Source organism: Tinamus guttatus, unplaced genomic scaffold (assembly GCF_059628265.1).
Source record: "Tinamus guttatus ecotype Peru unplaced genomic scaffold, ASM5962826v1 Tinamus_guttatus_pri_ptg000211l, whole genome shotgun sequence".
Classification (NCBI taxonomy): Eukaryota; Metazoa; Chordata; class Aves; order Tinamiformes; family Tinamidae; genus Tinamus; species Tinamus guttatus.
In genome coordinates this window covers 4,294,211-4,321,480 of record NW_028288745.1, presented here as the reverse complement: position 1 = coordinate 4,321,480, position 27,270 = coordinate 4,294,211, and the positions used below count along the sequence as shown (strand labels likewise).

The window sequence follows — 27,270 nt, the reverse complement described above, 5'->3', positions numbered from 1 at the left end:
CTAGAGTAATGAGAAGCAGGAGCAAACCCTGGCGTAGGGGGCTGCGAGGGAAAGCCCAGCTCCCACCTGCAGGACGGGAAGGGCCAGGCTCTGCTGTGCTGCCCAGCGCTGGGGCAGACCCCGCCGCAGCCGTGGGGCTGCATCCCTCACGCCAGCCCCTTTCTGCTGCCCCTTTCCTTTGCATTTGCTCGTGGGTCCCACCAGCCATGCTCAGGCTGGGTCTGCTTGGAGCTGGCAGGTGGATGGAGTTGCCATGGTGCCTGCAACGCTCAAGTACCGGGACGGGGCAGACCGGGAGCTTGGAAGCTGTGAGGAGGAGCAGGAACGTGCGTCCTAGAGGCAGCGGTGCCGGCAGAGAGGGACGGAGAAGGTGCATCATGTCTGGGGCTGGCCGGACCTGAACCCAGCACCAGGGAAAGACCCAGACAGGCCTGAGACCATTCAGGACACGGGCTGCACGAGTAGCACTGTGGAAAGCCAAGGAGAGGGAAGAGCCTGGCTTATTTTGGGTGGAGAGCGCATATAGGAACCCACTGGCTCCATGTGAAACAGAAGGCTGGAAATGCAGCACCCAGCTTTAATGCTGCGGAGACGAAGGCTTGAAAGGCCCCTGGCCGTGCAGGAAAACATGTGCCAAAGCCACAAGCGGGTGAAGTGGGCTGGGCTGGAGGCCAGGGCCTGGAAAATCCCTCTGTAAGCGCCCCGAGGCGGTGAGAACTCCCCGAGTTTGTGCACAGCGGCCAGCACAGTGGGTTACCATTCGGTTCCCTGGCGCTGCACAACCCAATAATAAAAACAACACTGAGAGCAGAGGCAGGGTGTGCGAGCGAGGCAGCGCCGCGCCGCGTGGGTGGCAGCCGGGCGGCCCTCCCGGCTCCGACGGCTCCGAGCGGAGCGCGGTGCCCATGCCGGGCAGGCCGGCGGGAGCCGCGCGCCAGCAGGGACCTGCACCAAGGGCCCTGCTCCTGGCGTCGCTGCCAGCACCAAAACGCCCTGGGGAGCGCGGATGCTCTGCAGAGGCAGCAGTTCCCAAGCAGCGATGCTGCTGGGCGGCTCGTTCAAAGCAACATGCACGGAAGTGCAGGCTGCAAACTGTGCTAGTGTGAGTGCCCCTCGCGCCGCGGGGCCCCGTGTCAGTGAGGGGTCAGTGAGACCCATGCCCTGCACGAGCCCAGCAGAACAGCAGGCAAATGTGACCTTAATGGAGTCAGCACGAGCCAGTATATTCAGAAAGACTAGTGCGCTGTCAAACGGGCAAGCATTTCAAAAATGATTCCACACGGCTCTGTCCTGGGTTTGATTCCAGCTAATTCTTTCATGATCTGGACGAGGAACAGAGTGCAAACTTATCAGCTTGCTGGAAGATGCTGAACTGGAGAGATTTCAACCACTTTGGAATACTGGATTGGACTATGGTTTTGCTAAAAGAGAGAAACTGTCCAAGATCATCCAGCTACATTTCAACAAGGCAAGCACGAAGCGCAGACACAGAGCAGAATTCAGGACCACAAGCACAACATGGGGCTGGGCAGAAGCACTGCAGGAAAGCCTTGAGGGATGGAGAGGATTGCTGGGTGTAAGCCACACCGCAACGGGGCCGGGAACCACAAACTCCATTTCCAGAAAAGGTGCTTTATCTTTGATTAACTTTCAAATGGCAATAAAATGTAACATCTGGACCTGACCTGATTTTTGTCACAAACGAAGACTGTACCTAACCAGCTCCAACAGCTCAGCTGACAGTGGAAAACCGGGTGTTTGAGTTTCCCTGATGAGCAGTTACCAATGCTTTGTATGGGTGTACTTGGCCACATTCAGCAGAGGTTGGGCCATGCTGCTCCCATCTCTTGTCCACCTTGTCCACAAGCAGGAGGACATCTGGGGCACAGCCCTTGGTTCTCAGGCCAGCGGACCCTGCAGTCCACCCTCATGCTTAGAAGAGGCTAATGGATTTACCTGGTGATTCCTGCCTCCCATCAATAACATGAGTGAGGAGGACAGCAGAGCTTTTATAAATACCTGAAGTCTCCTGAGGACGGTGATTCCAGGACCTTCCCTTCTGGGGCCAAGCGAACCCACCAGAGCCCTGCTCTGTCACGGGGGCCACGTCTAAAGTAGCCTGTGGGGTGGCAGAGGCCTTGGGCTGGCACAACCAGACTTCACTGCGAAAGAGGCTGGGTGAAGTCCGCGGCCTTGCTGCTGTGTGCCAAGAGAGGGGCTTTTAAAGCTCCTTTACAGAGAGAAGAGGGGAAAATCTTGAAGAGAAGGCCCGAAGTTGGGCTATAAACTGTGGTCAGTCTCCCTCGGAGACGCGATCTCCCAGAGCTGCGAGAGGACACGGTGTGTGTGGAGGGAGGACTGAGAGCCCAAGGGCAGGCACGGGGCTGCGCGCCAGCACAGAGCAGCCCAGACACCCGATTCCTCCGAATATTTACTGTGCTGAATTACCTGGGACTGAGGATCTGCTGGATTACAGCAGCTGGATTACAGTGAAAACAGGGGAACAGATCTCCTGTAGAGGTGCCTGCATTTATAAACAGTTTTATCACTTCTCTTTAAAGTTTTGAACATATAGTGTTTCATATTATACAGCCTCGGAATAAAACTCCAGAATACGAGTAAGAAGCTGTCCTTTCAGGCCAAAAGGCACCTCAATGTTGCAGTTAATTTGTTAGCACTGCTCAGTCAAAAGGGTTTTAAAGTCATGATTCAGATAAGACTACTTCCAAATGACAGTGTTTGGCACATTATTGAGCCAAGCGCTGCCCTTCTCCCTCTCTGCCTGCCCTTTCTCTTGCTGCCGGGGGCGGCATGAAACTCCCCATATGTCAGTTGAATCTAGGGAGCACAAATCCAATGTCCCTGGGCAGCTCTCTAGGGTTTAAGCGGTTCCTCTTACAAATGAACACGCTGCAAAATCCAGTCAAGGAGAGCTGAAGTCAGCAGTCCAAATTAAAAACAGTAAATAAGGCTGATGGTAATAACTATTGTCAGGGTCTCTAATACCTGAAAAACTAGATTTTCAAAATTGTTTTTTGCTTAAACCAAAACTCCTGCTTTTCGGTAGAGCCGGTACTTCTCAGTCAGTCACATACTCAAAAAACCCCCCCCAAAACGCTCCAGGCTCATATTTGAAATTAGGTATATGAGATCCTCTTTTAGAAGAAGGCAGCACAGGAAGACTTGAGAGGCTGGCAATGAAATTCTAGTGTTTGTCTGCAGGAACTCAGAACAAAAGGTGATGTGAACTGTCTATCAGTCAGTTGGCTACTTGGCCCTATGGATGCAATCATAGGACAAAAAGAAGTTATTATTGTGATTTATCCTTTCCACTTACATGCACAATCCCTGCTGTTGAAATTCTTGCTTGCAGCCTGCACATATGCAGAGAGGCTGAGTATGCTGCTTGACTCTGCTGAAATAACAGAGGAGAGCCTATTTGCTACCCAGAGACCTTGCTTAGTTAAGGTAAAATTTAGGTGTCAGGGAATCATCTCTCAATAAGATGATGCAAAATCTCTTTTACATCCATCTTCGCTGGAAAAAAATCTTCACACCTTTTATTGTTTTCACATGTCATTCTATCAAGAAAGTGCTTTGCCACAGTGAATTCCAAACAGTGGGCATCAGTGTTGATTTACACATAGAACTTACTCTCCATGCCCATCCATTAAATCATCAGGAACCTCAACAGTTTTCAAAGAGCCATCAGACCCATGCCAGTATCTCTGGTTGCTTTGTGATAGCTGTGCCAAGCTGGCAATGCTGAAGTTTTGTTCAAAGAATGATTTAGCAAGAAACTACCAAAGAAAAAAAAATCCCTCATGTTGCAACCTGCCCTGTCTCAAACCAGAGTTGAGAAAAGTTTCCTGAAAGATGAGGGGACTTGGGCTATCCCCAAGCATCATTCAGGGAACTTTCCCCATACTGTGACTTCTGAAATCTTCCATCTCATCAGCACTGAGCAGCCCCGACTGTCCTCACCGGTACATCTGGACTATGTTTCCCTCTGAAGGGTTGGTATACACTACCAAATAAGTATATAAATGAAGCAATGTTACTGTAACAGCTACAAAGACTAAAAATAAACTCACTGCAACAACACAGCAGGGTTTCTAAAATATTTACAGATTTGATTATTACTCCAGGCCAGGCTGAAAGTTATATTGCAGCCTAACTAGCTTTTCTTTTTAAATGCAAATGCCTGTTCTGAACTACTTCCAAACAAACTAGTTGCAACCTCCTTAGCTCTGTGGCCTCTGTTGTCCTTCCTGCCTTACACAGTTAAATGAGATCCTGGGCATTTCTGCTTTTGAGATCCTCTAGTACCTCTCAGGCAGTGCCAGGCTGCAGGGTCCCCATGCAATACAGGAATGGGGCTGTTCCTCTTTCCCGACCTTTTTCCTCCCTGTTTCTCAGCTACCGAGGCTGCTTTGCCTCAATAGCTGAGAGCATCGAGAGCATCCATCGTAGCACTATTGAAGCCATCAGTGAGCACGGTCACGTTGTCACCCGCTCTCGTATGAAGTCCTCCACAGACCTGGCTGAGGGTGAGAGCTTGGAGGAAGCTAGGGAGGCTGCAGGTCGCTCCTGAAACGTAACCAGCTCACACAACGCTAGCACAAGAGAAGAAGAGGAGGAAATGAGAGACAAGGGGCAGAACAGTTCTGTGCAAGCACAGAAAGTCTTCCTGGGGGGAAAAAGACAGGAAAGAGGATGCAGAGAGAACAGCTTCATTAGGCAGAACCATCTTATATCTGCTTGGGAGGGGCAAAAACTGTAACAAACTGCCTGCACGCTCTAAAAAACCAGGTATACCTACTCCTAAGGCAAGTAACTGCACAGGGGCAGAGCCTAAAAAGGAACTGCAGTGCTGGCTTTTGATTTTTCCTTTTCTCGTAACGAGCTGGAGGACCTTTCTCAGGATGCAAAGGACAGCTCTGCTCGAGTGCAGGAATGGCCGGGAGGCCCCGGACGTATTTCCTGCTGCACCTGCAGTGGATCCTGCACGAAGCTGCCATGGGCACATCCGATAGCAGTGCTCTGCTCTGCCAGCGCTGCTGGCGTGGGGCATGGATGGATGGATGGATGGACGGATGGATGGATGGACGGATGGATGGACGGACGGATGGATGTGTCCATGAAGGGCCAGGGCACACACTTGCTCAATGTTTTAAAAATGCCCCCAGGAAGAAGACAAAAACCTCCCAGAGGTCATTAGCAGTGGTCCTCAGAGGCTCTGCTGCTGCAAGGGCACTCTGTGCTCTGCCCTCCACACACTAACAGCTTGGCTCATACCTGGACCTGTCTTGATGTGCTTTTAATCAGGAGTATCATTCCCGCTTACTTTCTTTTGCCTTTATTCACATCAAGCTTCATCTGGTGTTTTATTATTCCGAGACCTTACGGCAAGAAATTCTCTATTTCATGACCTGAATTAGCTAACATCTCCAGACTCTATCTCCGAACTCTTTCTCCCCCCGTTTTTAGGATCAGATACAATTATGCCTAGCATATTGCTGTATGTAATTACGCTGCGCTGACCCCAGCACAGATCTGCATGAGAGTCTATGGGTGACCTCCCCATCACTGCAAAGCCTGACCATCTGTTCTGCCCTTTCTTCTACACCTTTTAGTGAGACACTAACCCACAAGGCATCCAGTGCATGTGTCCAAGCCCTCTCAGCTCTCACAGGTTCAACCAACTTGTGCGAAAGTGAAACTTGATTCTCTATAGGTCCTGAGGCTGTTTTAAAGAGATTTGCCTCCTTTGCCGCTTGCCATTTCCTTATCCATGCTCAGGTGGGGACACCACGCAGGAACGCTCCAGGCTTTGCTTCTACAGCGCTGACACTGCTCTTCCACACCTTGGTCCTCAGCAGGCTCTGCAGATTTCCTGGCAGGGCTCCTCTAAAAAACAGTCTTTTTTTTTTTTTTGCCTCAGGCAAGTTGTTTCTCAATATATATTTTTGGACTAACTTCTTATGGTTTAACATTTATCCTGCCAGAAATTACTCTTTTTTTTCCTCATTTCCTCATTTGGTTACCAGCTCCATTGTTCAAGAGATGCCCCCTCATTTGTAACAATCTACTCTGTTATTTGACCAAGTTGGCTATTCTTTTTTGGGGTGGGGGGGATTTTAAGGTCTTTCTCCAAACTTTTAATCTTTAATCAATTTCCTTACCACCTGCCAGTAATTTTACCTTACTGATTTTTATTTTTAATGTATTTTCTCATTGCTATATAGCCTTTGCCCTCCGAGTTAAACATTACTGCAATATGGACTTTACCATTTCAATTTATACTCTTGTTGATATGATTAATTTCATTAATTGACTGCATTTTTTTTTCCCCAAGAGGTAGTATCACCTCTTCATTGACATGGTCCAATGTCTCTATGACCCCATATCATTTGGGCCCTGGTGTTAAATTGTGTCCCTGAATGAGGAGGGAAGGCTGGTGACAGCTTGTATTCACTTACAGTCCAAATGTCTCTATAGGCTGGATGGCATCCAAAGAGTGAGCTGCATTTTCCACCTGTCTCACTCGGATACATAAAATTACCTCATTTGTTTAGACACTGTGATCAGCCCTTGCTCACTGAGGAGTATTTTTAACACCATCCCTGTGCAGCTTCTGTCTGCCTGGGGCATGTGCTTTCCTCCACGTGTCAATCTTTGATTCGAGGCATTTGTTGGTTTATTTAAAAACAAATTATACACATACGTTGCACAGTGCCTCTCGAATGAGGGGTGCTAATAAAAATAAGTTAGTTTCAAAGGTTTCTGTGTTATCACACAGCTACAGCAACGAGAGATTTACCCGTTTAAGATACACACGAGTCCTGGCTCTGAAAGAGCTGCCTCCTTTTTCATAGAAAGTCAGCTCAGATTTCAGCCAACGTTTACCCGGCGCGTATTTGTGCTGCGCAGACGCTCACCAGGATCTCATCATCTGGGGCTATCACCGAGTACGAGTCAGGATGGAGGCAGATGATTTACAGCGGAGAGGAGGATGACCGAGATTGAAAACGTTCCTCAGATGCTCAGGGCATGTTTCTCAAGCGTGTTCCAACCCCAGCCCCGGCGTTTTCCTTGGGATCGTGCCTGGAGGACACTCCCCAAGCAGGAGGTGTTGCAGGTAACGCAAACTGCACGAAGCTGCCGAGGAAAACGTGGTGCGCAGGCCTGGGCTGGGGGTACAAGGCAAGGGGAGGACAAGGCAAAGCCTCCCGGCCCGGCTGGCTGCATTCTCCTTGCAGACTGCAGTCAAAACACAGAAAAAGACTGTCTTGGACTGCTGAGTTTTTATTAATGTCTCTCTTTTCTCCAGTGATGTTCTCAAGACAGAACACGCAGATGTGAACGGCCTCTACCAATTCTGCTGCTGTTTTCTATGTTTTTACAGGGTGAGCTCATGAGGTAATTATGTTTCATATCACTACAGCCATACAGAGCTACCAGGAACCAGAGCTGGCCTCTTGCAAACGTAACACTGTATTTGCCATCTATAATTTAACACTAAGAGGAATTATGTAATCCTAAATTTACAACATACAGAAAATGTACGAAGTAGCTGGAGTCAAGCCTAGAATCGTGATGTGTCGCACCAGGAGACTTCACCACCAGCAGGATGGTGAGGGCAGTGCCACGGACCAGGGCCAACGCAGCGCAGGTCTTGGCGCTCAGCGCGCTCCCCGCAAGCCACCCTGCAGGATCCATGTCCAGGGCTAAAGGAAAACCCAGGACACAGACTCTGCAGGGACATATTCACACTCACTCAGTTCTAAGAACTGAATTTGGCTCCTTCCAGAGCTATATCCATTTTGGCAGCTAACACCGTGGCTTTTTTTCCTCCTCGCTTGTGGACTTTATATAATATGTCTTTTATATGGAAAAATAATCTGGCACAATAAGTCTACACTGGCATCTGAAATGCTAAACATGAAGTCCAATTAATTTATGACTCATTCTCTGCCCCCCTCGTGGACAGTGTGTTCCTGAGTAAATGCCATCTGTAGCACTTACATCCTCTATACGGAGAAGACCAACCTTGCCAGACTTGTCCTACTATATCATACAGAACTCAAGGGGCATTCATTTCTGTATTAATGAAGGGGCAAAAAGGCACAGCAGATCCTCTGAAATCATCTTCCTGTTCTTTCGAATACATAAAAATAGGTTGCTCATTTAGCAATTTAGGTAAACAGTGTTATGAAAAGTCACTGGGGAATAAGCCTTTATGATTTCATTTCTTGATCGTTTCCTGTCTAACTAAATAAACATGAACTTAAGTGACACAGATTCTGCTATTTTTGTGCATAGAACAATTTCTTTCATACTTTTTTTTTGAATAAGTTAACCTTCTTCCTGTCAAATTCAATGCATGCTAACAGAATATGGTTGGGGAGGGCAAAATCTCTCAAAAACCTTCTAATTTAAATCAAATCTACAAAGCCATCGATTTTGATGCTCGAAGAAATGTAGGACAGTGGGGGATGGTGGGGTTGCGTTCTGATAAACTGAGCTTTATACCACTTTGATAAACAGAAGTGAGATCAACAGGAAGTCTCTTCTCCCAGGATATCAATCCTGACCTCTGGAGCAGAGCTTCAGATGAAGGTGGGAGGGGAAGCACCTCTGCACCACCAGCAACCATCCTCACGCCAGCAGAGCCTCAGTAACTCACGAGCTGCTGGACCATGACTGCACATTTCTCAGTCCACGCTTAGTGATCAGTGGCTGCGGTGCAGTCTAGCCAAGTGCTGACCATGGCTCTGATTCTTCCCCGGTCTAGCTTCTCCAGGCTACTTTTATTCCTCCGCTGGCAGCTCCAAAAGCAGAAGAGCAGCCTTATCAAAAAGGCCTGCAGACTTATATGAGGGAGACATCCTCAGATACATTCTCCTACAGCCTGAGAAAAGCAGAAATAGAGGGAAGTATCTCCACAGATGGTACCTGCGGAGCTCAGAGATGCATCCTCTGCACCTATGAACGGGTAGAAGCTTCTCAGTCTGGGGCCAAGGAGAGCAGCTGCAAAAAGGAGCCTTAGGAGCTCCTATCTGGCATCTAAGAATGAAGAAAGGAAGGTAACCAACAACAGCTAAAAATAGCTGGGGCCTTTAGCCTCCTGGAAACCATTCTGAGGCTAGTAAAAGCAAGAGGAGCTAGTTGAGAGAGGCTACCAAAAGAGTTAAGCATCGGCCTTCAGGAATGTCATCTGCTCACAAGTGGGATGTGTTGTTTCAAATCTGAGCATACAAACACTAGATCTTCCTCATTCAATGACTATTTGGGAATTCTGCTTCTTGCTCCCAAAGACGGAAATGCAATCTTCTATTTGCTTGACCCTGAAGACAGAGGAAGTTAGAGACTTTATTTATTTAACCTTAAGACATGGGAACTTCTGGAACATTGTCACTTCACAAAGAGTTGCTTGTTTTTATTTTCCTTTTCAGCCTGTGTGGGTTCTGTTTGCCTTATGGCCCTTTCACACACAGTTTGCTACCAGCCTTGGACATCTGTGAGTAACTTTGGAAATGGTTGTCAGCTGAAAGTTCTTTGTAACTGCATTCAAATCCTCATGCTGCTTGCCCTCCAGCCCTGATTAAAAAGCCTTCCCGTGAGATTCACTATTGACCATTTTAGTTCGAATGTTCATTATTTGAAAGCACTTCCACAGTCTGTGTTACACCACCGTGATGAGGAATGCTAAAAAACGGGGATGAGGGAAGCTGTAGCAATGAGAAGCTGGCCAACACGATAAAGCAGATGGACCTTGTGAAATGCTCACAGTAGACACTTACTTTTAAGAGCCTATTTGGCAGCCAAGGTTCATTGCAGGAAACTGAGAACTCTACCAAGAACGTGCAAAGTGTAAAGGCTCAAGCACACGAACAACTATCTTAAAGGTAGACTGAAGACAAAAAGACAAATGCATGAGATTAAGGACGTGAGATTAAGGACATATCCACAATATTTGTAGAAAATTCAAAATGCTTTCAGGGTTGCCAATTCCCCCCAAAATAGGTGAGGAATTTAAGACTTATCTGCTGGGCTTGCTTATTGCCACGCAACCCTTGAACTACTCTGTTCAGCATCCACACTGCTTACTCTCTCCTTTCAGCAGCTCTTTCTCAGGTCAGTGGATACTCACGACCAACTACTCTATTGCGGTAACTTATTCCATATTGTAGCAGATGATCTGAACGCATGAAGCAACTTCTGAGCTGATCCCTTCGGCTCTTGACTTCTGCACTTACATATACTGGGAGCAATTCCTTGAATAGGAACCTGCCACTCGCCAGAATGACACAGTCATGGGAAAAGGCAGGCCTGAAATACCAGCTGGTAAAGAAGCTAGGGAGGATCTCAATCAAAACAGAGGGAGAACGTGACTTTTTTGGTAGTCAATGCATTTAGCTGGCAGATGCTTCCTCCAGGGACTCCAAGAGAAGACAGGAGTTAAAGGCTCTTCTTTCCACTTCCACAGAAAACCAGGCCACAGCCTCTGAGACTGAAGCCCCCAGATCAGCAAAGCTACACTCTTGCCAACCCCTGAATACCTAGGACAACAGTGACAGCCTGCAGGACCAGCCTGCTCTCCTGCAGAGTTCAGGCAAGAGGATTTCTCCCAGGGCTTTCCCATGAAGCCTCTCCCTTCTGTTTGGCTGTACATGAAAATACCAAGCCTCAATTTAGAGAGAGCAAATGAAAGAAGGTCTTATACATGCGATGACCTTTTTTTGCACAGGGATTGTAAGAAGAAAAGAGGCTCTTTTGGTCTTTGTGCTGCTGCTGAGGCCACCATGAGTATACATCTTTTACAGCTATGTGTACTGGGAGAAAAGGACAACTAGTAAAAGTGCAAACACTGCAACAATCCCAGCAATGAAAGTGGCTTCTTTGGCTGAATTGTGAATTCTATCTCCTACGCTGAATAACTGCATTTATGTTCTCACTTTTGCCTGCAAGGAGAGAACTGCTGGTGATGTGTGCTGCATTGCAGATACCCTGGAGAGACTGAAGGCTATGCTTGGGGCAGGAAGAGTGGCTTGATTATGCTGTACTCTATAGATTATTGTGATACAAAGATCAATGCTATAACCCACTGCATTTTTTACAGCAGTTAAGTCAATACAAGGCAAATGGCAGATGTTTTCATTTAAACTTCAAGGAAAGCACCGCCTATATGTCAATTTGGTATTGCTGTAATGAGCCAACAAGACTCTGAATTACAATAAAAGCAAATCTAGGAATGAAATCTACTGGAGACTTAACTGGTCTCAAGTGCATAGTTAGATCTCTAAAATAATAGCTGCAATCCAGCATAACAAACATGACTTACTTAAAAACAAAAACTCGTGTTTAACTGTTAATTGCAGTTGCTTTTCATTCCCATGAGAAACTGCATGATATTTCTTCTTGGAAGAAGTTCTCTATAAAGACATACCAGTGGTGCCCTCCGAACTATGTGCAGTGGGATTAAGACTACCCACTTCTGCTTTTTCTTTCCCCCCAGGCACGCCAGCACTGAGGTCCTTAAGGTCCCATCAGATGGATTTGCTATGAATACTGCTTGTGTCCTCAAACATTGCTGGGCTTTGTCTTTGGCTGGTTGCAGGGGTCAAAGAGAGAGCTGCACTGAGTGGCAAGAGACAAGGGAAAAATGGGAGAAGGGCGAAGAACAGTGCAAACACCCAGGAAGGCAGACAGGCAGGCACTGATTAGCAAGCACTGCCTGTGAGCTGTGGGAGATGGCCCAGGAAGCTTGGAGGAGGTTTGGGAGAGGAGGAATTGGTGGGAGGGGAGGCAGCAACACTTAACAAGCTTCCAAAAGCTATTTAAAAAAAAATTAACATTTAAACATGTTTTAGAGTTCTCATGCACTCATGCACCTGCGAAGCAGCCCACAGTGAGGATTTCACTGGCTAACCCCAAGATCACAGAGAAGGGCATGGGGCAGTCTGGCCTGAGCATGCAAAGGGGCACACGTGTTCTCTACAGGGTAATGCCTTTTTTTGTTTTACAATATACAGGGGCTAAATTACTGTTACTAAGTTTTTATCTTGAAAATTCATAACACATTTTTCTGCTTTGTACAATACTGGTTGCTTAGACATCCATCATATTGAGTGCACACATGTGTACACATAAATGCACACTTCTGCTACAAAATTTTCTGTTGACATCTGCTGAAAAGCACTAGAGCTGCCACTACTCAGACTTATCTTATTTTCCTCCAAGAGGAATTTTGAAAAACTTTTCAAACTATGAACTAGATTCTGTCTTGTTCCCTGGTGAAAACGACTAGATAAATCTTGTGGAAGCAAGTCATTCATCTCCATGGAGTCACTAAGGGCTCACCAAGTGAATGACAAGGCATTTTGGCCGCTGGCCTTTGTCTCTACCTGCTCTCTGCCTGAATCCCTGCTGCTCTGAGCGGGAACTGCTCAAACCAACTAAACGCAGAGTCTCTTACAGGGCTCAGAAGGCACACGAGCAATCAAAGAGAAAGCAGAAAAGCATGAGAGGCTTGATGGGAAGAGACCGTTCAAAGTGTTCTCTGCTGAACTGTATGTTGTTTCACATTTGGAAACAGTGTCAAGGGTAAACTTCAGCATGAGGTAAAATAAAGAACCTAGAGCAAAAAAGCAAGTGAAGAATCTCTGAAAATGTTTCAGAACAAACACTGCTTCACTTGCAGTCCCTCATCTGCTCTGCCAGGATTGTGGCAGCAAAATGAACTGGAAAGTAAGTGGAAGTGGCAAAGGTTCCCTCTTCCACAAAGATCTGGCTGCAGCATGAGAAGAGGCAGGAGGGGACAAATTCTTTCTCTGCTAATTCCCCACAGAGAGATCGAGCCTCTTCCTGCAATTCCCTGCAGGTGGGTAGAGAATTAAGGTGGGCTTAAAGGAACGGCAGGCAGCTGGGGAAAAGGCTTTGTTGTCAGCCAGCTTCCAGATGCTTGTTCAGGATGCTCAGCCCCTGCCGAGGGAGGAGATGGTGCAGGAGTGGTGCTCTGAAAGGAGACACAAGGGCTCTTCTTCAGGCAGAACTTCGTGGAGAACAGTCTCCTCTAGGTGATCTATTAATAACTGAGTTAAAAATGAAAGCAAGTTATCTAGTTTCTCTCTATAGTTTAAAATTTCTTTCTTATCAAGTGGCTGAGTGTCACAAATGAAGCAGTCTTTGATGCCGTTGTTTACTTAAAGTGTTCTTTGTTTGATGTGTTTCAACATCTCTGCCCAAATCCCTGGACACTTCTTACTTCCTAGATTGTGCTCATGTTTTGAAGAAGAGAAAGAACTTAATTTCATATTGTTTCAGCATCAACAAAGGATGTGACTTAGCCCTGGGTTCTGAAATGTACTTTCCAAATTATATTTACTCTGATAACTAAAAAGTTATTTTACTTACAATAAGGCCGAGTATCACTTCATGATGAAATATTTTCTAAATTAGAAGTAGAGGTTACTTTTTAAGTGATAAAGTGTCCGTCTGCATGTGATAATTCAGCTCAGCCAGAAAAAGATTCTTGTAATGAGCAAGAAAAATTTCAGGCAGAAAAATGCCAAAAATAATTCTGATACAATCTAATAAAAATTTTCCTAAGATAGCTGGTTATATACTATCACACTTGACCTGCCATACTGCATGGGAAAATGTAATTATCAAAATGTTGGATGCCTGAGCTGATTTTTTTTTTTTTTTTAAAAAAGAAGTTTATGGAAATTCTGCATCATCAGACAATGTTTTCAGCATGCTTGAATTTAACAAAACATTTGGGCTCATGATTCATTTGTGCTGTAAAGCACGTAAGTTTTAAAAAGGCATTACATCGTGTAGCTAGTCAGAAAGAAAAGTTTATACTCTCACAGGGTTCATGAGGTGTCTCTGGTAATTCTGTGTCCCAAGCACGTCTTAACGTGGCAGCTCCTTACCAGATGATTTAATGACGTACAGTTCATGCCCTGCCTCTCATGAGGGACTACAACTGAGACCATGAATATTTCTGATTACTAATAATCCTTTATGTCCTTAAAGAAAAACTGTAGTCTCTACTGTCCTGCAGCACTTTAAAGTGGTTATTAGTAATAATGACCAGGTAGTGCTGAGTTGTACTCATAATGAGTACTGCCAAATATAGTGGTGAACAGCTGAGGAAGCTGATGGGAGGCTGAGGGAAGGCAATCAGCACCCTAATAAATCAGTATGGCCAAGGAATTTTCTCTGCTAGGCAGGAGCCAGAGGAGCCCAAGGGAGAGGACAAGAAGCAGAACAGGCAGGGAGCAGGTTGCACCTGTGGGATTATGAGAGGTGCATCTTGCAAAGGGCAAGAATAAGATTTTTGTTTTTCGTTCATAACGGAGTTAAAAAGTGAAGCTGATTTTTGAGGTCTGCAAGGTTGGAATAACAGGCCATGGACTGAGGATGGGCCATGTTACTAGGTTTATTACACTCATATCAGACCACTGTAACTCGGAGCAGCCACAAAGTGATGAGTTTTGCTGTGTAACATTCTAGTGTTTTACCTAGGCAGTTCAGCCTTGTCCACAAGCTATATGTCTAATATTTAGTTAAAGTACAAGCCGTGAAGAATTTTTAAACTGAAAACAGAGTTCAGTACAAAAGCGAAAACTGATGCCATGCTAGCTTTGCCTTTATCTTCCTAAATCTCCTTGAAGTTTCAGTAACACTTTCAGCAGAAGCTTCACTAGCTGGAATAACAGGGAGTTACTGGGACTCGGATCACCAGGTAAGAAGGTGGTCAATGAATCACAGCAGCACCTGGTGAGCACTGTGTGAGCAGGGGCACTCTGCAGTGATAAGGCCACAGCACAGAAACTCGACCAATCCTTTGCTTTGAAATTCACTGCTGAAGGTACTGGAGAAAGTCCCCATGCACAAAGCAATCTTGGCAGCACCGAGCTAGAGGAGCTGGATCAAAGTGAAGTACCCCTAAGGAGCTACACACAGATCACCAGGACTGGGCGGCCTCATCCCAGGGCCCTGAAGGAGCAACAATCAGAGACTGCAGATCTGCTGGCCAAGGCACTCGGCCTCTCACTACAGTCCCAGTGACCGGGCCTTGGTGACTTGCCAGCATCCCTGCTCCAGAGGGGACCCTGGCAACTACAGCTCACTGATGAGGCTGTTTGATTTCTTTTCCAAGGCTACAAGAACAGACACTTGGGTCTGAGTTTGGTTTCCACATACAAGTTGAGGAGATCTCTCTGAAATTACTTTCCAATCATTCTCTTTCATGTTTTGGACTTACCATTGATGTTTACAGCTGGCAATACTATAGACATCTTTGGTCTTCTGGTCTTGTTATGTGCAGTGGCTGGCAATAACAGGTGGTCCTAGAAAACAGGGGGAAAGATGTGTTAAATCTACCTTGGCAGCACAAAGCTGGGAAAATTCCACTGCATTCTCTGTTACAGGCATTCCACATAAAACTATTTACAACAGCTTAGCAATTTCAAACTGCCGAGAGTCTTCCAAAAGTCAAAGCAATTGCTCATGCTGTGCAACCAAGAAGAAATCCCTATCGCATGTGGAAGAATATGAAAAAGCCTTGATCATGTGGAAAGGGATGGAAACTACCATTAGGCCTTAGTTCAACAGAGCACTTATGTATATGATTGAAGTAATTTAACTTCAATGATATTTAACCATGTGGTTAAGGGCTCTGCTGAACTGGAGCCTTTACTAACAGTGCCGTTTGCTTTATGTGTAAATGTCATTTTGCTATAGCTATCTTGAGGTCTGTATCACATCCTCTTCCAGCAGGACTGTATCAGGCAGGGTTGCGATGGGCTGTAAAATGTGAGCTCTGCTGACAAAATCTGCATGGAAAGTCTGGAGGCAAAGCGGTGTTTTTGCTGGAGTATTCTATTTCAGCTGTGAGGTGACAGGGTACAAGAGAAATGTTCAAACAAGATTATGTTTATATAATTAAATCTAGTTAAATTTCTAACTCTATAAATGAAACCAAACCTGCTAATCGCTAAACATCTTATTCAACCTCTGTGTTTGCCCCTCTTGGGTAATCCCAACTACTACAGCAATTACAAATTTACTCCCAGTGTCCCTGGGAAGAACAGCAGGCAGTGGGTACTATCTGTCATGTCTCACACATGGTACTAGCTCTCCTAAAAGCACCTCAGAGCAGCTGCCTTGCGCTTTTCAAGACCCTGACACCCATCTCAAATAGATGAAAAAGGAAACTTGGTCCAAGCTTGATATTCTCCTCTCATGTTTTCTTATGTGTAAAACTCCCACTGCAGTTTAAAGAACTCGGGCAACCCGTGCATTACAGGAGCTCTTTGGTTAAGGGTAAGATGCAGCATACAAACCACATAAACTTTGGGACACAGCAGAGTGAGTTACACTTTCTTCAGGACACAGTTGTTAGCTACTCGTTTCAAGACAAAATTATTCCCCTTTTAAAATCTAGATACTAAACTGTTATGTCAGGGTACTGAGTTACACACACCCACTAGGTGTTAAATATATCAGCAGTATTCTATAGATACATTTCAGAAATATCACTCTGTTCTTTCTGCTGCAAAGAAAAAAACCCAGATGACTAACCATAAAAAGAGAAAAGGACTTGAAGAAATGAATCTAATTAAAACCATCTTTGTACCACAATTATAAAACCCATCTCATATAACCATTCTCAGACAACGTATGTAATTCCCATTTCATTCCTGAACCACTGAGACAACGCTCAGTAAGACAATGAACTTCACAGAAAAGCCCTACTGAAATTCCAAGGGGCACGGGTCCCAAGGAAGCAGCCTAAGGAGTATCTGTCCAGGAGTTCTACATTTTGGCATGATTAGAGGATTATTTTTAACAGTGCCTTGGAAATGTTTTCCCTGTTTGTTTTCTTTTTCTTTTTGAATCCTTCCGAGAAGCTGTAACATTGAGTACTATCTGGCAAAATAACCAAGTACTGCATAGACTACCACTAGTATTTTTTTTTTGCTAACATACTTCAAGACTGATAAACAAATTGATGCTTAGTTTTCCATCAATTCACCTGCTCCTCTTCTGTTTCACTGATGTAGTTTGAGCAATGTGGGAAGGAAGGCCCAGAGACTTCTGTTTCCAACGCAGATAGTGAGACAGTGAAGTCATTTCCACTTGCATTTGTGTATCCAAACATGCTTTGGAGTTTCCATACAACTTCTCTGCATTTCAACACCAGCTTTGGAAGACAGACCTATAAAATCCACTCGGCTGTAGGTCCAAACTGCAGGAGCTCATGTGCGAGATGTACAGATTGTCTGGAAGTTGGATACAGCTAATCTCTACTACAAAGAATTGGCTGCATCTTTGGTCCTTTTTTTTCCTAATCTGGAATTGGGGAAATTCCTCTGCCTCCTTACTGTCTTCTTTAATGCACAGAGATGTCCCTATAACAATCAGTCCTAACTTGGAAAGCTTCATTATTACTGTCATTGTACATTGAAGGCAAAGGTAGCGACAGAATATTACATATACTTCACAGTTTAGCTACCCAACCTACAGTGTTCTGCTGAGTCCAGAAGTCTTCAAATGGCCCAGGAGTTTTATTTGAAAGAATTAGCTAAGTGTATATACACAACATAAATCAGTGTGAAGATTAGTGATTAGAAAGAAAATAGACATTTATAAATATTATTCAAATATATTTCTAACATGTGAAACATTTTTCTGTCCAATCCTGTTCTGAAGAAAGTTAAATTACATCCCAAGGGCTGCGTGATGCTATTACTCATCCCTACTTTTAAATACTAGATGAAAATTCCTGAAATTAAAGTGCTGTTTGTGATGCCAACACACGGAATAAAGCTGAAAATGAATAAAAGCAAATCCTACAAGCCAGCATCTGGTCCACGAGCATGAAAGTCAACCAGAGGCAAAATAAATCACAGCTATTACCCACCAACAGATGGCTTTGGCATGGGCCAAGATTTACACTTACATGAGATGACAATTTAAATGGACTATTCAAACCTGAGTGTGCTGGCAGAACGACTGGAAAAATATCAGCCTGGAAAGACAATATTTCAAACGAGACCCTAGCCTCAGCATTCTCATTCTGCTTTCGATCCTCTCTGCAGTTTGGTGGTACCTATCAGGTGACTGACAGGTCGGCAGAGACACAGAGAGATACAGACATAGGCTCTAAAAATCCAGCCTCAGATGCATTAATTTAGGAGGCTGGCATTTAGAAACCCATTTTTCCTGCAGATAAAATCTGAGGCTGATTCTTGATAAACTTCTGATAACTATCATGTTTGCTAAGTCTTTGCCACCACAAAACATTCAGGGCACTTCATAATTACAACTTAATTAATTTCTAATTATTTACAACTCTGGTTATGTACGCCTAGGAATCTTGGAATTTATGACTCCTGAATCTTTCTACTCCTCTGGCTAATCCAGTGTCTGCAGATCTGGATTCAACAACACATGGAGTTGCAATAAAGATTTTAAGGTTTCTTACATAAGATCAGTGTCAGGGCTATACCTGGGATTAAGCTTTGGAGCTTTATGCATTTCTAACCCCCACAGCTTCAGCTGGCAATGGAAATCCTGTTCCACTGCACTAGAACATTCAAAAACTGTTAGCTCCTGGAGCTTTATCCTGAGCCTTGTAATATGTCATTTGTTTCTCAAAATCCCAACTACCAAGACATATGACAAACTGTGGGCATCTTAGTTTTCATTTATATATATTTATATATTTCCTACTCCTGTTTATGGAATACAGATAAAACACCATCCCTGCATACCATGAAGCTTCATTAAACAGAGAGCAAATACAGTCATCCAAAGGTCTTCTGGATTTTGGGGGTTACGTTGTTTTCTAAACTATCATCACTTTGTAGGTCTGACTCTTGGCTTTTAAGCTATCAGAAGTGGAAACACTGCTTATCGCGGGGTTTGTACTGCATGATACGTAAGGCAGGGTGCACCCGGCGACAGACGGGCCCCTGGGGCTGGCAGGACGCATCCTCAGAGGCCATCTACACAAACCCTCCTCCATTTCTACATGTTTGAAAGAAACAACCATGAGTTAATCTTGGCAGCACGACTATGATGTAGGAAAATACTATTAGTGCTATAAGAAACATTTAAAAGGAGGTGAGCACACACTTGGGGAACTTCCTTGTGACACAGGTCACAAAAGAACTGATGCCCAAAACTCCTAAAGTCCTGCACCCTCCTATGAACTATCTTTCCTCCTACTCCTGATGTTACTTCTATATTGAATGAATTCACCTATTTTTTCTTAGCTGTTGTGCTTAGGTATGGGTATTTTTCAAGTATCCTGAACAAAAGAATTACGTAAGTAGAAAATAGTTAACGCACCTTGATTTAAATGCCTTTGTTGCAGCATATTTAGCACATCTGTCTATATAAACATTATTTGCTATGCTATTAAAGGATTATGCCATTAAAGTGCCATGCCCCTAAGCCCTGGCAGAGCAGTTCTGAGCACACACCCTCCGAAACACAGATGTCATTCAAGCCATGACTGCACTCCTGCAAGGCATCTCTTGCATCTCCTCGGGAAGATGTCAGGATGTTTTAACGAGCCTGGCCCTCCATCAGAACGCCAGCTCCGAACAACTAAGGAGAACCTTTTCCAAAACAAGTGACGCTTGTTGCTTTACAAGGAGTAAACGTTCCAAGTCGACTGGATTAAAACACCAAAGGAAAATCTTAACACGCTCAGCAAGCTACGTGCTAAAATACTGCAACTAGTAAAAACACTTGCCAAAGCAGAGGGCAAGCGGAGCTGGGCACCGTGGCACGCCAAATGCATTACAGGAGTTCTTGTTGTAAACAAAAATAAAATGTAGCTGGGCATGTTTCATCTCTGCTCATAACCAAGGGGCCATCCAGGGAATCACGCCTCAATCTCTTCCAGCTTGATTCACCACAGATATGATTCCAGGGCCGTATTACAGCTATTGCTGATAGAGACTGAAGAGCTTCCTAACCCCACGGAAGCGCCGTCAGTTCCTCAGAGCTGTCATTTTTCTTTAACCGTATTCCCTTCAGTAATGTTCAACGTGGACTGATGGCACAAACCCTCACCTACCCACTACCAAAGAACACCCAGCCATCTCTAGATGAAGCGCACACAAATCAAGTGTATATTTACCCATAAAAATTGTGCACCAAATTCATATATTATCTTCCAAACCTAATTTTTCTGAGCACCTTCAGAGATTTCAGGTCAATGAGATGACGCTGGACCTTCTTTTAAGCTAAGCTTTTGGCTATACAAAAGGTGCTCTTTGGCAGGCATAGAGCACTGCACACAACTTCAGAGACCTGTACGAGCTCTCTGAGGAGCTGAACTTCTGCAAACCCTGAGCTGACCGAGGAGCTCCTGGGAGACTTCAACCTGTGACTTGCCCATGAGCCAGCCACAAATTCTGAAGATTTCAAAATGCCTCTTTGGACACAAATGGAAGATGTTCCCAAGCGAAGGACACGCGTGGTCTAAAGGCTGATTCTCATTTACCCCAGCAGCTCTCCTGTCACCGCCAAGCACTTAGCAGGGATCACGGCGTAAATGAGAATCAGGTCTTGGCATATCTGTTTCTGGTTTCCTCTGTCAGTTCGAAGAACAACCGAAAAGGACGTGTATGAAAGTTTACGAATTTGTAGAGGAAATGACTGCATAATTTTACTATTGATTCGTTTGGGTGATGGCAACCATATGGTGTCCTGAGGATACACCACACTAGGCGCACCAGATCATTTGAAAATACCAACGTTTTCTTGCACTACCGCTTTCGCTACCAGAGGAGGTGAAACAGGACAGAAACTGTAGAGGAGCGGGTGCACTTGAAGCTACTGCCATCCTACCAGGCTGGCCCTTCTCTCTGTGAAGCCTAGGGAAGGATTTAAAAGCAGGAGAGAAAAACAGTTAAAACGGCCACACAAACTGTGATTCCTAACCCCACACTTGCCCAGGACACCCCGATCCGTACGCGCTTCCCTCTTTGCGGAGCTGCCGCGTAAACGCTCGTGCTGTTTTGCTCCTCCGAAGGTAACGCTCCCAGCTCCCAGCGCGTTCTCTCCTCCCGACGCCGCGGTCCCGCGCGGCAGGACGGGACAGGCACAGGGACACGGACGGGGTGGCAGGCGGCCGGGGGGCCGCGCCGACCTGCAGCCAGCACCGAGGACCTGGCCCTCCTGCTGCTCCTACGTTAACCATTTAGCACAAACTTACTGCGGTTTTGCATAGGTTGGGCCTGCAGTTTTGTTCTGCTCTCTGTTAGCTAACACAGTGATTTTTCAGTATATTAAAAGAGACGTCACCACTGAGACTTCACACCCCCACACCCACAGAATTCAATTATTTTTCTGTAACTCCTTATTTTAAAGCACTTCTGTGATATTGGGGTGGGGGGGGGCACTGTCCCTTAACAGCAATACTGCTAGAAATGGTGGTTTACACGTGAGAATAGAGCTTTTTATCTGTAATATGCTTTAACTTTTGTCAAAAGTGCCATTTTCACAGCAATGCTGTCCCAATCCCAACATTTCCATGCACAGGTGGCTTTTACAGCCTATACTTTGCACACAGCAATGAAGTGATGAGATATGCTTTTTATTTAAGCGTTTTACCAGAAATAGCTCAATCCCACAGTCAATAAAACGTCCTGCGGTATAAGATTACACCTTTCTGACGTTCCCAGGCAATTTTTTATAAATTAACATTTAACTGTGCTCCGGAACAGCTTCTGGTCATTTTATCACTGCAAAAGAGAGAGTTGTTAACCACTTTAGTTCCCACATGAGAGACCCCCACGAGAAACCCTTTAAGAGAGAAGTCTTTAGTGTCTTTTATTATCAACTGAGCTACTGCCAGATGTGAGCTAAACCTAAACTTACTGGGAAGCACCTCTGTGAATCAGAGACCCTCTGAAAATCCCAGAAAAAACCTGGGAAAAATCCCAGAGCCCTCAGAGGAACTGAAAATTCACTATATGACGATTCTACTTTCGAGGGGTTTCTTCTTTTGTCTTCAAAGGCAGAGCTGCTGCATGTTTACAAGCCAGGATCAGCTCCGGAGATCTGCACTAAGCTCTTCCTCAGTATAAAGGGACAACCAGCAGCAAAGGACCTTTTCTGGACTAAGAACTGACAAGGATATAAAGACTGGCTGCAAACTGTGTCCTCTTTGCAGCTCACAAGTGGAGACAGCAGATACAATAAAGCAGAAACTCCTACTTCATTTTGGCCCTTTGCCTTTTGGGTTGAATTTATGCAACATTTTCTTAAGAATCAAGAGTAACCTAAACAACAGAGGCCAAATTCAAGTGACTTAATTTGAATATTTAAATGCATTTCAGGCATCTCATGCTTAAACACTTATTCAGATTCTCTCTGCAGTGCCTCTTAACTCCCAAAAGATTCCCCTCTTTTAGAGTAAGCATCTCTGCAGGTGTAAAAGCAGAGGACACAGGCTCAGAAGATGACTTGAGGCAAATTACGGCTTCCTGCTGCTGAAGCTGTTCCTGATTTCCTCTTCCTGCCTGTCTTGGGCATTGCTGCTGCACCTGATTTTAAGGAAAACCTTCATCTTGCTAAAACAGCAAGAAATTAACCCAGCAACGCCAGGATTGTGGGTTACAGGCTTTGTTTTGTGGGATTTAGGTGTTTTTATTTTTTGGCAAGAGGGAGAGCTGAACCACCTTGTAGCTACTTTGACTATTTTAGCTCATACAATAGCAGAGAGGAAAAGAGGATTCCAGGGAAAAGATGTGCAGGATGAGAGGAAGACTGAGAGCAGTTCAGAACCTGGGAACCATTGACCTTGCACAAGCACACTGAAACTGGGTGCCTCACTCAAAACTGCCTGCTCTAGAGACATGGGCAGCAGCATCAGCCTGACGAACTCTGCTGAATGAGCCCATATTCTGCCCAGAACAAGCAGGGTCGTTGGACGGACCACATTCAGTTCATTCACAATCCTGCAGCCTTTCTTTCTTTTCCATGACAGCTTGGCAGTAAGCCCATTTGCCCAGAAATTAGAGAACTGACTCCTAGACCCTCATGAGCAGATGCAGGGCCGCTGCTCACTCCCAAAGAGAGGGCATGGAAGCCTCAGGGTAAAGGACCGCATGAGCACCCTTTGCACTCCTGTTGAAACCTGACAGCCAGAACACATGCCAAAAACTGCTGTAATTAGCAGATGCCCATGGAAGAGTAAGAACACTGTGCACAGATATGACAGTTTCTCCTGAACCACTTCCAGCCACTAAACATTTCCAACTGCTTTTTAGAGATTTCCTAGAAAATGCTTGACTTCAACTATTTAATAGTTATTAACAGATCTCTCTTGTGCAAATTTTCCCAGCCTCCTCTTAAACCCACAGAAACTCACAACATCCACAACATCTTCGGCAAGGAGTTCCCCAAGTGGAATTCTGTTGCACGAACCATCTTCTCTGCCTGCTTTGGACCTGTCTCCAGGTTTGTTTGCTGCCACTCCTTTCATTCGGTACCCTACTCCGTCCCCTTTAGGTGGAAGGTAATAGTTACAATTGAGAAAAGGAGCGAGAAAAAAGCTGCAAAAGAATCTCTCACTATTGTAGCAAAGGTAAAGAACTAATAAATTAATTTTTGACTACACCACAGGGTACAATATAAATAATACTTAGGTACAATAAGTACCTAAGTCAACTTCCAAGACCACATAGGAAGTATCAGTCTGGTAATATGTTGTTAATTAAGTATTTATTAATCAAATCCTGAAGTCACCTAGCAGCCTCCGTGAGGGAATTCTTGTCTTCCAAGAGTCAGAACACAAGCACATTTCCCAGAGGACAGCCCCACTAACCTTCTGCCTTACTGAAACATCTAGCTTAATCCTCTTAACCAAGTGACATCAGCTGCTTCTGAACAGTTTCATGCTGCCTGGACTTGATCAGCTATTCTCACTCTTCCCATTCCTCCGCAAATCCGCCTTGGCGTAATTGCTTTAGACAAACCAGTCCTGCTTCCAGCTGAGCTTTTTTGAATCTCACTTTTGACTTGCAACACATCCTAAGTAGCACACATTAAATACCATCAGCTTCCCTTCAGGAACATGGAATACTGGGGGAAATCACAGCAGAAGCTTATATATAAATACATGGATTAGGCACAAAATCAGGCAGAGCAAAGCAAATCATACTGCAATGAAGGAGAATGAGCTGTCGGCACTCTGTTTGTACTGTATTTTTATCATAAAAGTACTCTTCTTGGTATTTTTTTCCCCCCTTCTGGGGGTGTTATGAAAGACACACAAAGCCCATGCAAACAAGGAGGGCACAGGACAGAGACGAGAAGAATTCCAGCCAATTAAACTTTTCTGCAGAACTGCTTTGCAGGACTGAAAAGTTAAGAACAATGCATGCATTTGCTATGACGTAATTTTGGTTTGGCATCAGATGAAAAAAAAAAAAAAAAGAGTCCTAAATGCAAAGTAAGAGGATGTGAAGAACAGAAAACTATGTTTAAGTAAACAGTTTTGGTTAAACTCATATAGGAAGAGTTTTAAGTTATTGAAAACACTTTGATAATTTGTGTGTTACTTGTGGAAATTAGCCAAGATTTAAGATAAAGTGGAAAAAAAATACTGGTATGTGAACAGTTGACTCAGTTCTGTGCTGCTGTGAAGACAAAGAAAAAAAAGAATAACTTACATTGGTTGAAGAGCTGCTATTATGTTTGATAAGGATCAGCTTTTTTTCTAATGGTTCTTACAATTAAATCATCATCATAAAATAAAAAAAAAAAAGTTTGCTCTAAGTTATTGGAAAACCATACTTTGACATTTCATGTCCTTTCCACTGGCGGTATTAGCATAGAAAAGCACTTTGTGTGTAATCTACCCCACTTGAGTCTGTCAATTATCTTTGTAGACTTTACAAAGCTACAAGACACAAAGACAATTAATTGTTTTACGACTACTACCCATAAAAAGATACTCCTCTCCTCTAACTTCACTGCAGCACAGCTCTGCTTTTGCATAGCAGCTGCAGGCTATTAGTTTTGCAACTGCAATCTGTAATTGCAAAAACATGTAATTTAGGTAGGGCATGTGAGCGAGATCCAGGAAAACCAGAAAGGATATAATCCAGATTCTTTGCTTCTCTGACAAAATGTTAACCCAAAGTTTCTATATTTGCTTGCAAAACCTCAGGTCTTCTACACAAGACAAACTCCCAGATTTATTACCCAGCTGGAACTGGAGCCCAAAGAGAGCACGGAGGATACAGACTTCGAGCAGGGAAAGTTATTAACAACCACCACCCTTTTTCTCCCCCTTCTTCTGCCCTTGCAGGAACAGGCTGAAAGAGGGGCAGCCCTGGCACATAAGACAACCAAAGCAGAAAAAATATTACATGGTTTATGGCCATGCTGCTTGGATCCAACACTGCGGGACAGACTGCATCGTAAATCCTGCTCTCTCTCTAGACCAGACTCTTTCTAAAGAGGTTGGATGGGTAAAAAAAGATTTATACAAGGTTTGCAGAAGGATTTCTCTAAATGCTGGATCAACATCACACTGGGGTTCGCTATCCATTTGCTAAGGCATTTTTGGTCTTTCTGTTCCTGTATCTTTGAATTCAAAAGGAATGAAAAATAGTAACAAGTCACCCAGAGAAATAAGAAGATCTCCACGCTTAGAGGTTTTCAGAGCTCACCAGACAGCCTCATCTAGTGCTGATGACAGTCCCTCTCCAAATGGGAACCAGGGCCCTTCCAGCCAACATTCCCCAAATCCTTGGGGACCTTCCTTGAAATCAGGATGAGTCTGTCAAGATCATACTTTTACCTTACACTTCCCCCATCTCACTAACCCTTAGGTGACTCATGAAAAGACTGTATACAAAGCTGCATCAATAGCAACAGGAGCTATATAAACACGAGAAATGTTTAGAAAAAGCTACGGAAATCCATATATTCTGAGGGGACATTCTTCTTACAGAGCAAGTTCCTTGGAAAACAGGAGAAGGATCCTGTCTCGAGGAGCAAGAGTGCCCACACACGCAGGTAGTCAGGAAAGCCAGAGATATTTTAAATTCCTAATGAGAAGCAACTGTCTAATAGAGTCAAGACTTTAACCTTAAAATAAATAAATAAATACAAATCAGAGCAATTAATTTGTTTGCACTGTGTTCTGTCCTAGAATGCTCATGGCTGAGATCCAGCTCGGCACTGAAATTATTATCTTTCTTTGTTCCAGAGCAACAAAAATGCTTGAATTTTCACACCGAATCTCCATATTATGTAAAATAGCTGCAAGGCAAGAACTGGACCACCTGCAGTTGTCAGTGCAAAGGACCCCTTGCCTTGGAAAGCTCAGCCAAACAGGCAGGATTCGAACACAGGTGCAGGATTCAGTCCGAAGGGCAGCTTTTAGAAAGCTGATCCAAACAACATGCTGATGAAAAGAACAATTACGTTTATTACTGGTGAACAGATAAATATACGCTTAAAGTTCTGGGATATCCAAAGATCAGTCAAGTAAAAACAGCTTAAGAAAGAGAGAAAAAAATAGTTAATAAATATTTATTAACTCTTTAACTACTGGTCTTTGCCACAGATTTTAGACTGGTAACAACAGCTGACTGAAGATCTGAAAAAATGATGCCCTAAGTTCAGACACTGAGCAGATACAGAGGACACTAACTTGTGTCCTCCTGCCTGAGAGACAACAACCATCCCCCAGCCTTGAGGAGCCTTCGATCCCCATCCCATCTTTCCGAGGTGGAAACAGAAAGGACCAACTGACTTTTTTTTGTTGTTGCATAAATACTGTTCATTAAGAAATGAGTCATGGCCAACATTCTCTTCACACTGTCTGTGGAAGGAGCTATCAATTGCCAACTATACGGGAATTTAGATCATGCTTCATTCCAAGCTCTTGTATCACACAGGCCTGTTTTGCAGAATGGCAAGTCCTGTTTAGGGAACTTTCAGCAGTGAACCTACAATATATTAATGACAAAAATAAAGCATTCTGGTGCCTGCATTAGGTCCCAAGCCGCAACCAATGTCAGATATCCATCTTGCACAAATAGGTGTTAGCAGCTCACACAGAGGAAAAAACAAAGCTGTCTTTTGGTTTTCTCAAAATCACACTAATCTGGAAGTGAGGTACAATCCTGAGAATGGACCTACCCGAGGACATGCATGATGGAACATGCACTACAACATCCTCCAAGGCAGACTAGCTTTTTCAGGACAGTA

At 44.5% G+C, this 27,270-nt stretch overlaps 1 protein-coding gene across 1 annotated transcript in view; it reads right to left on the bottom strand.

Annotated features, from left to right (window-relative positions):
• The window catches only part of ATF6 (activating transcription factor 6), a 74,045-nt gene that overhangs the window by 952 nt on the left and 45,823 nt on the right, over nt 1–27,270 (bottom strand). Inside the window, exon 16 of the mRNA XM_088524394.1 lies at nt 15,281–15,365. Within this exon, the coding sequence (XP_088380520.1) occupies nt 15,281–15,365 (85 nt within the window). The remainder of the gene's footprint in view (nt 1–15,280; nt 15,366–27,270) is intronic.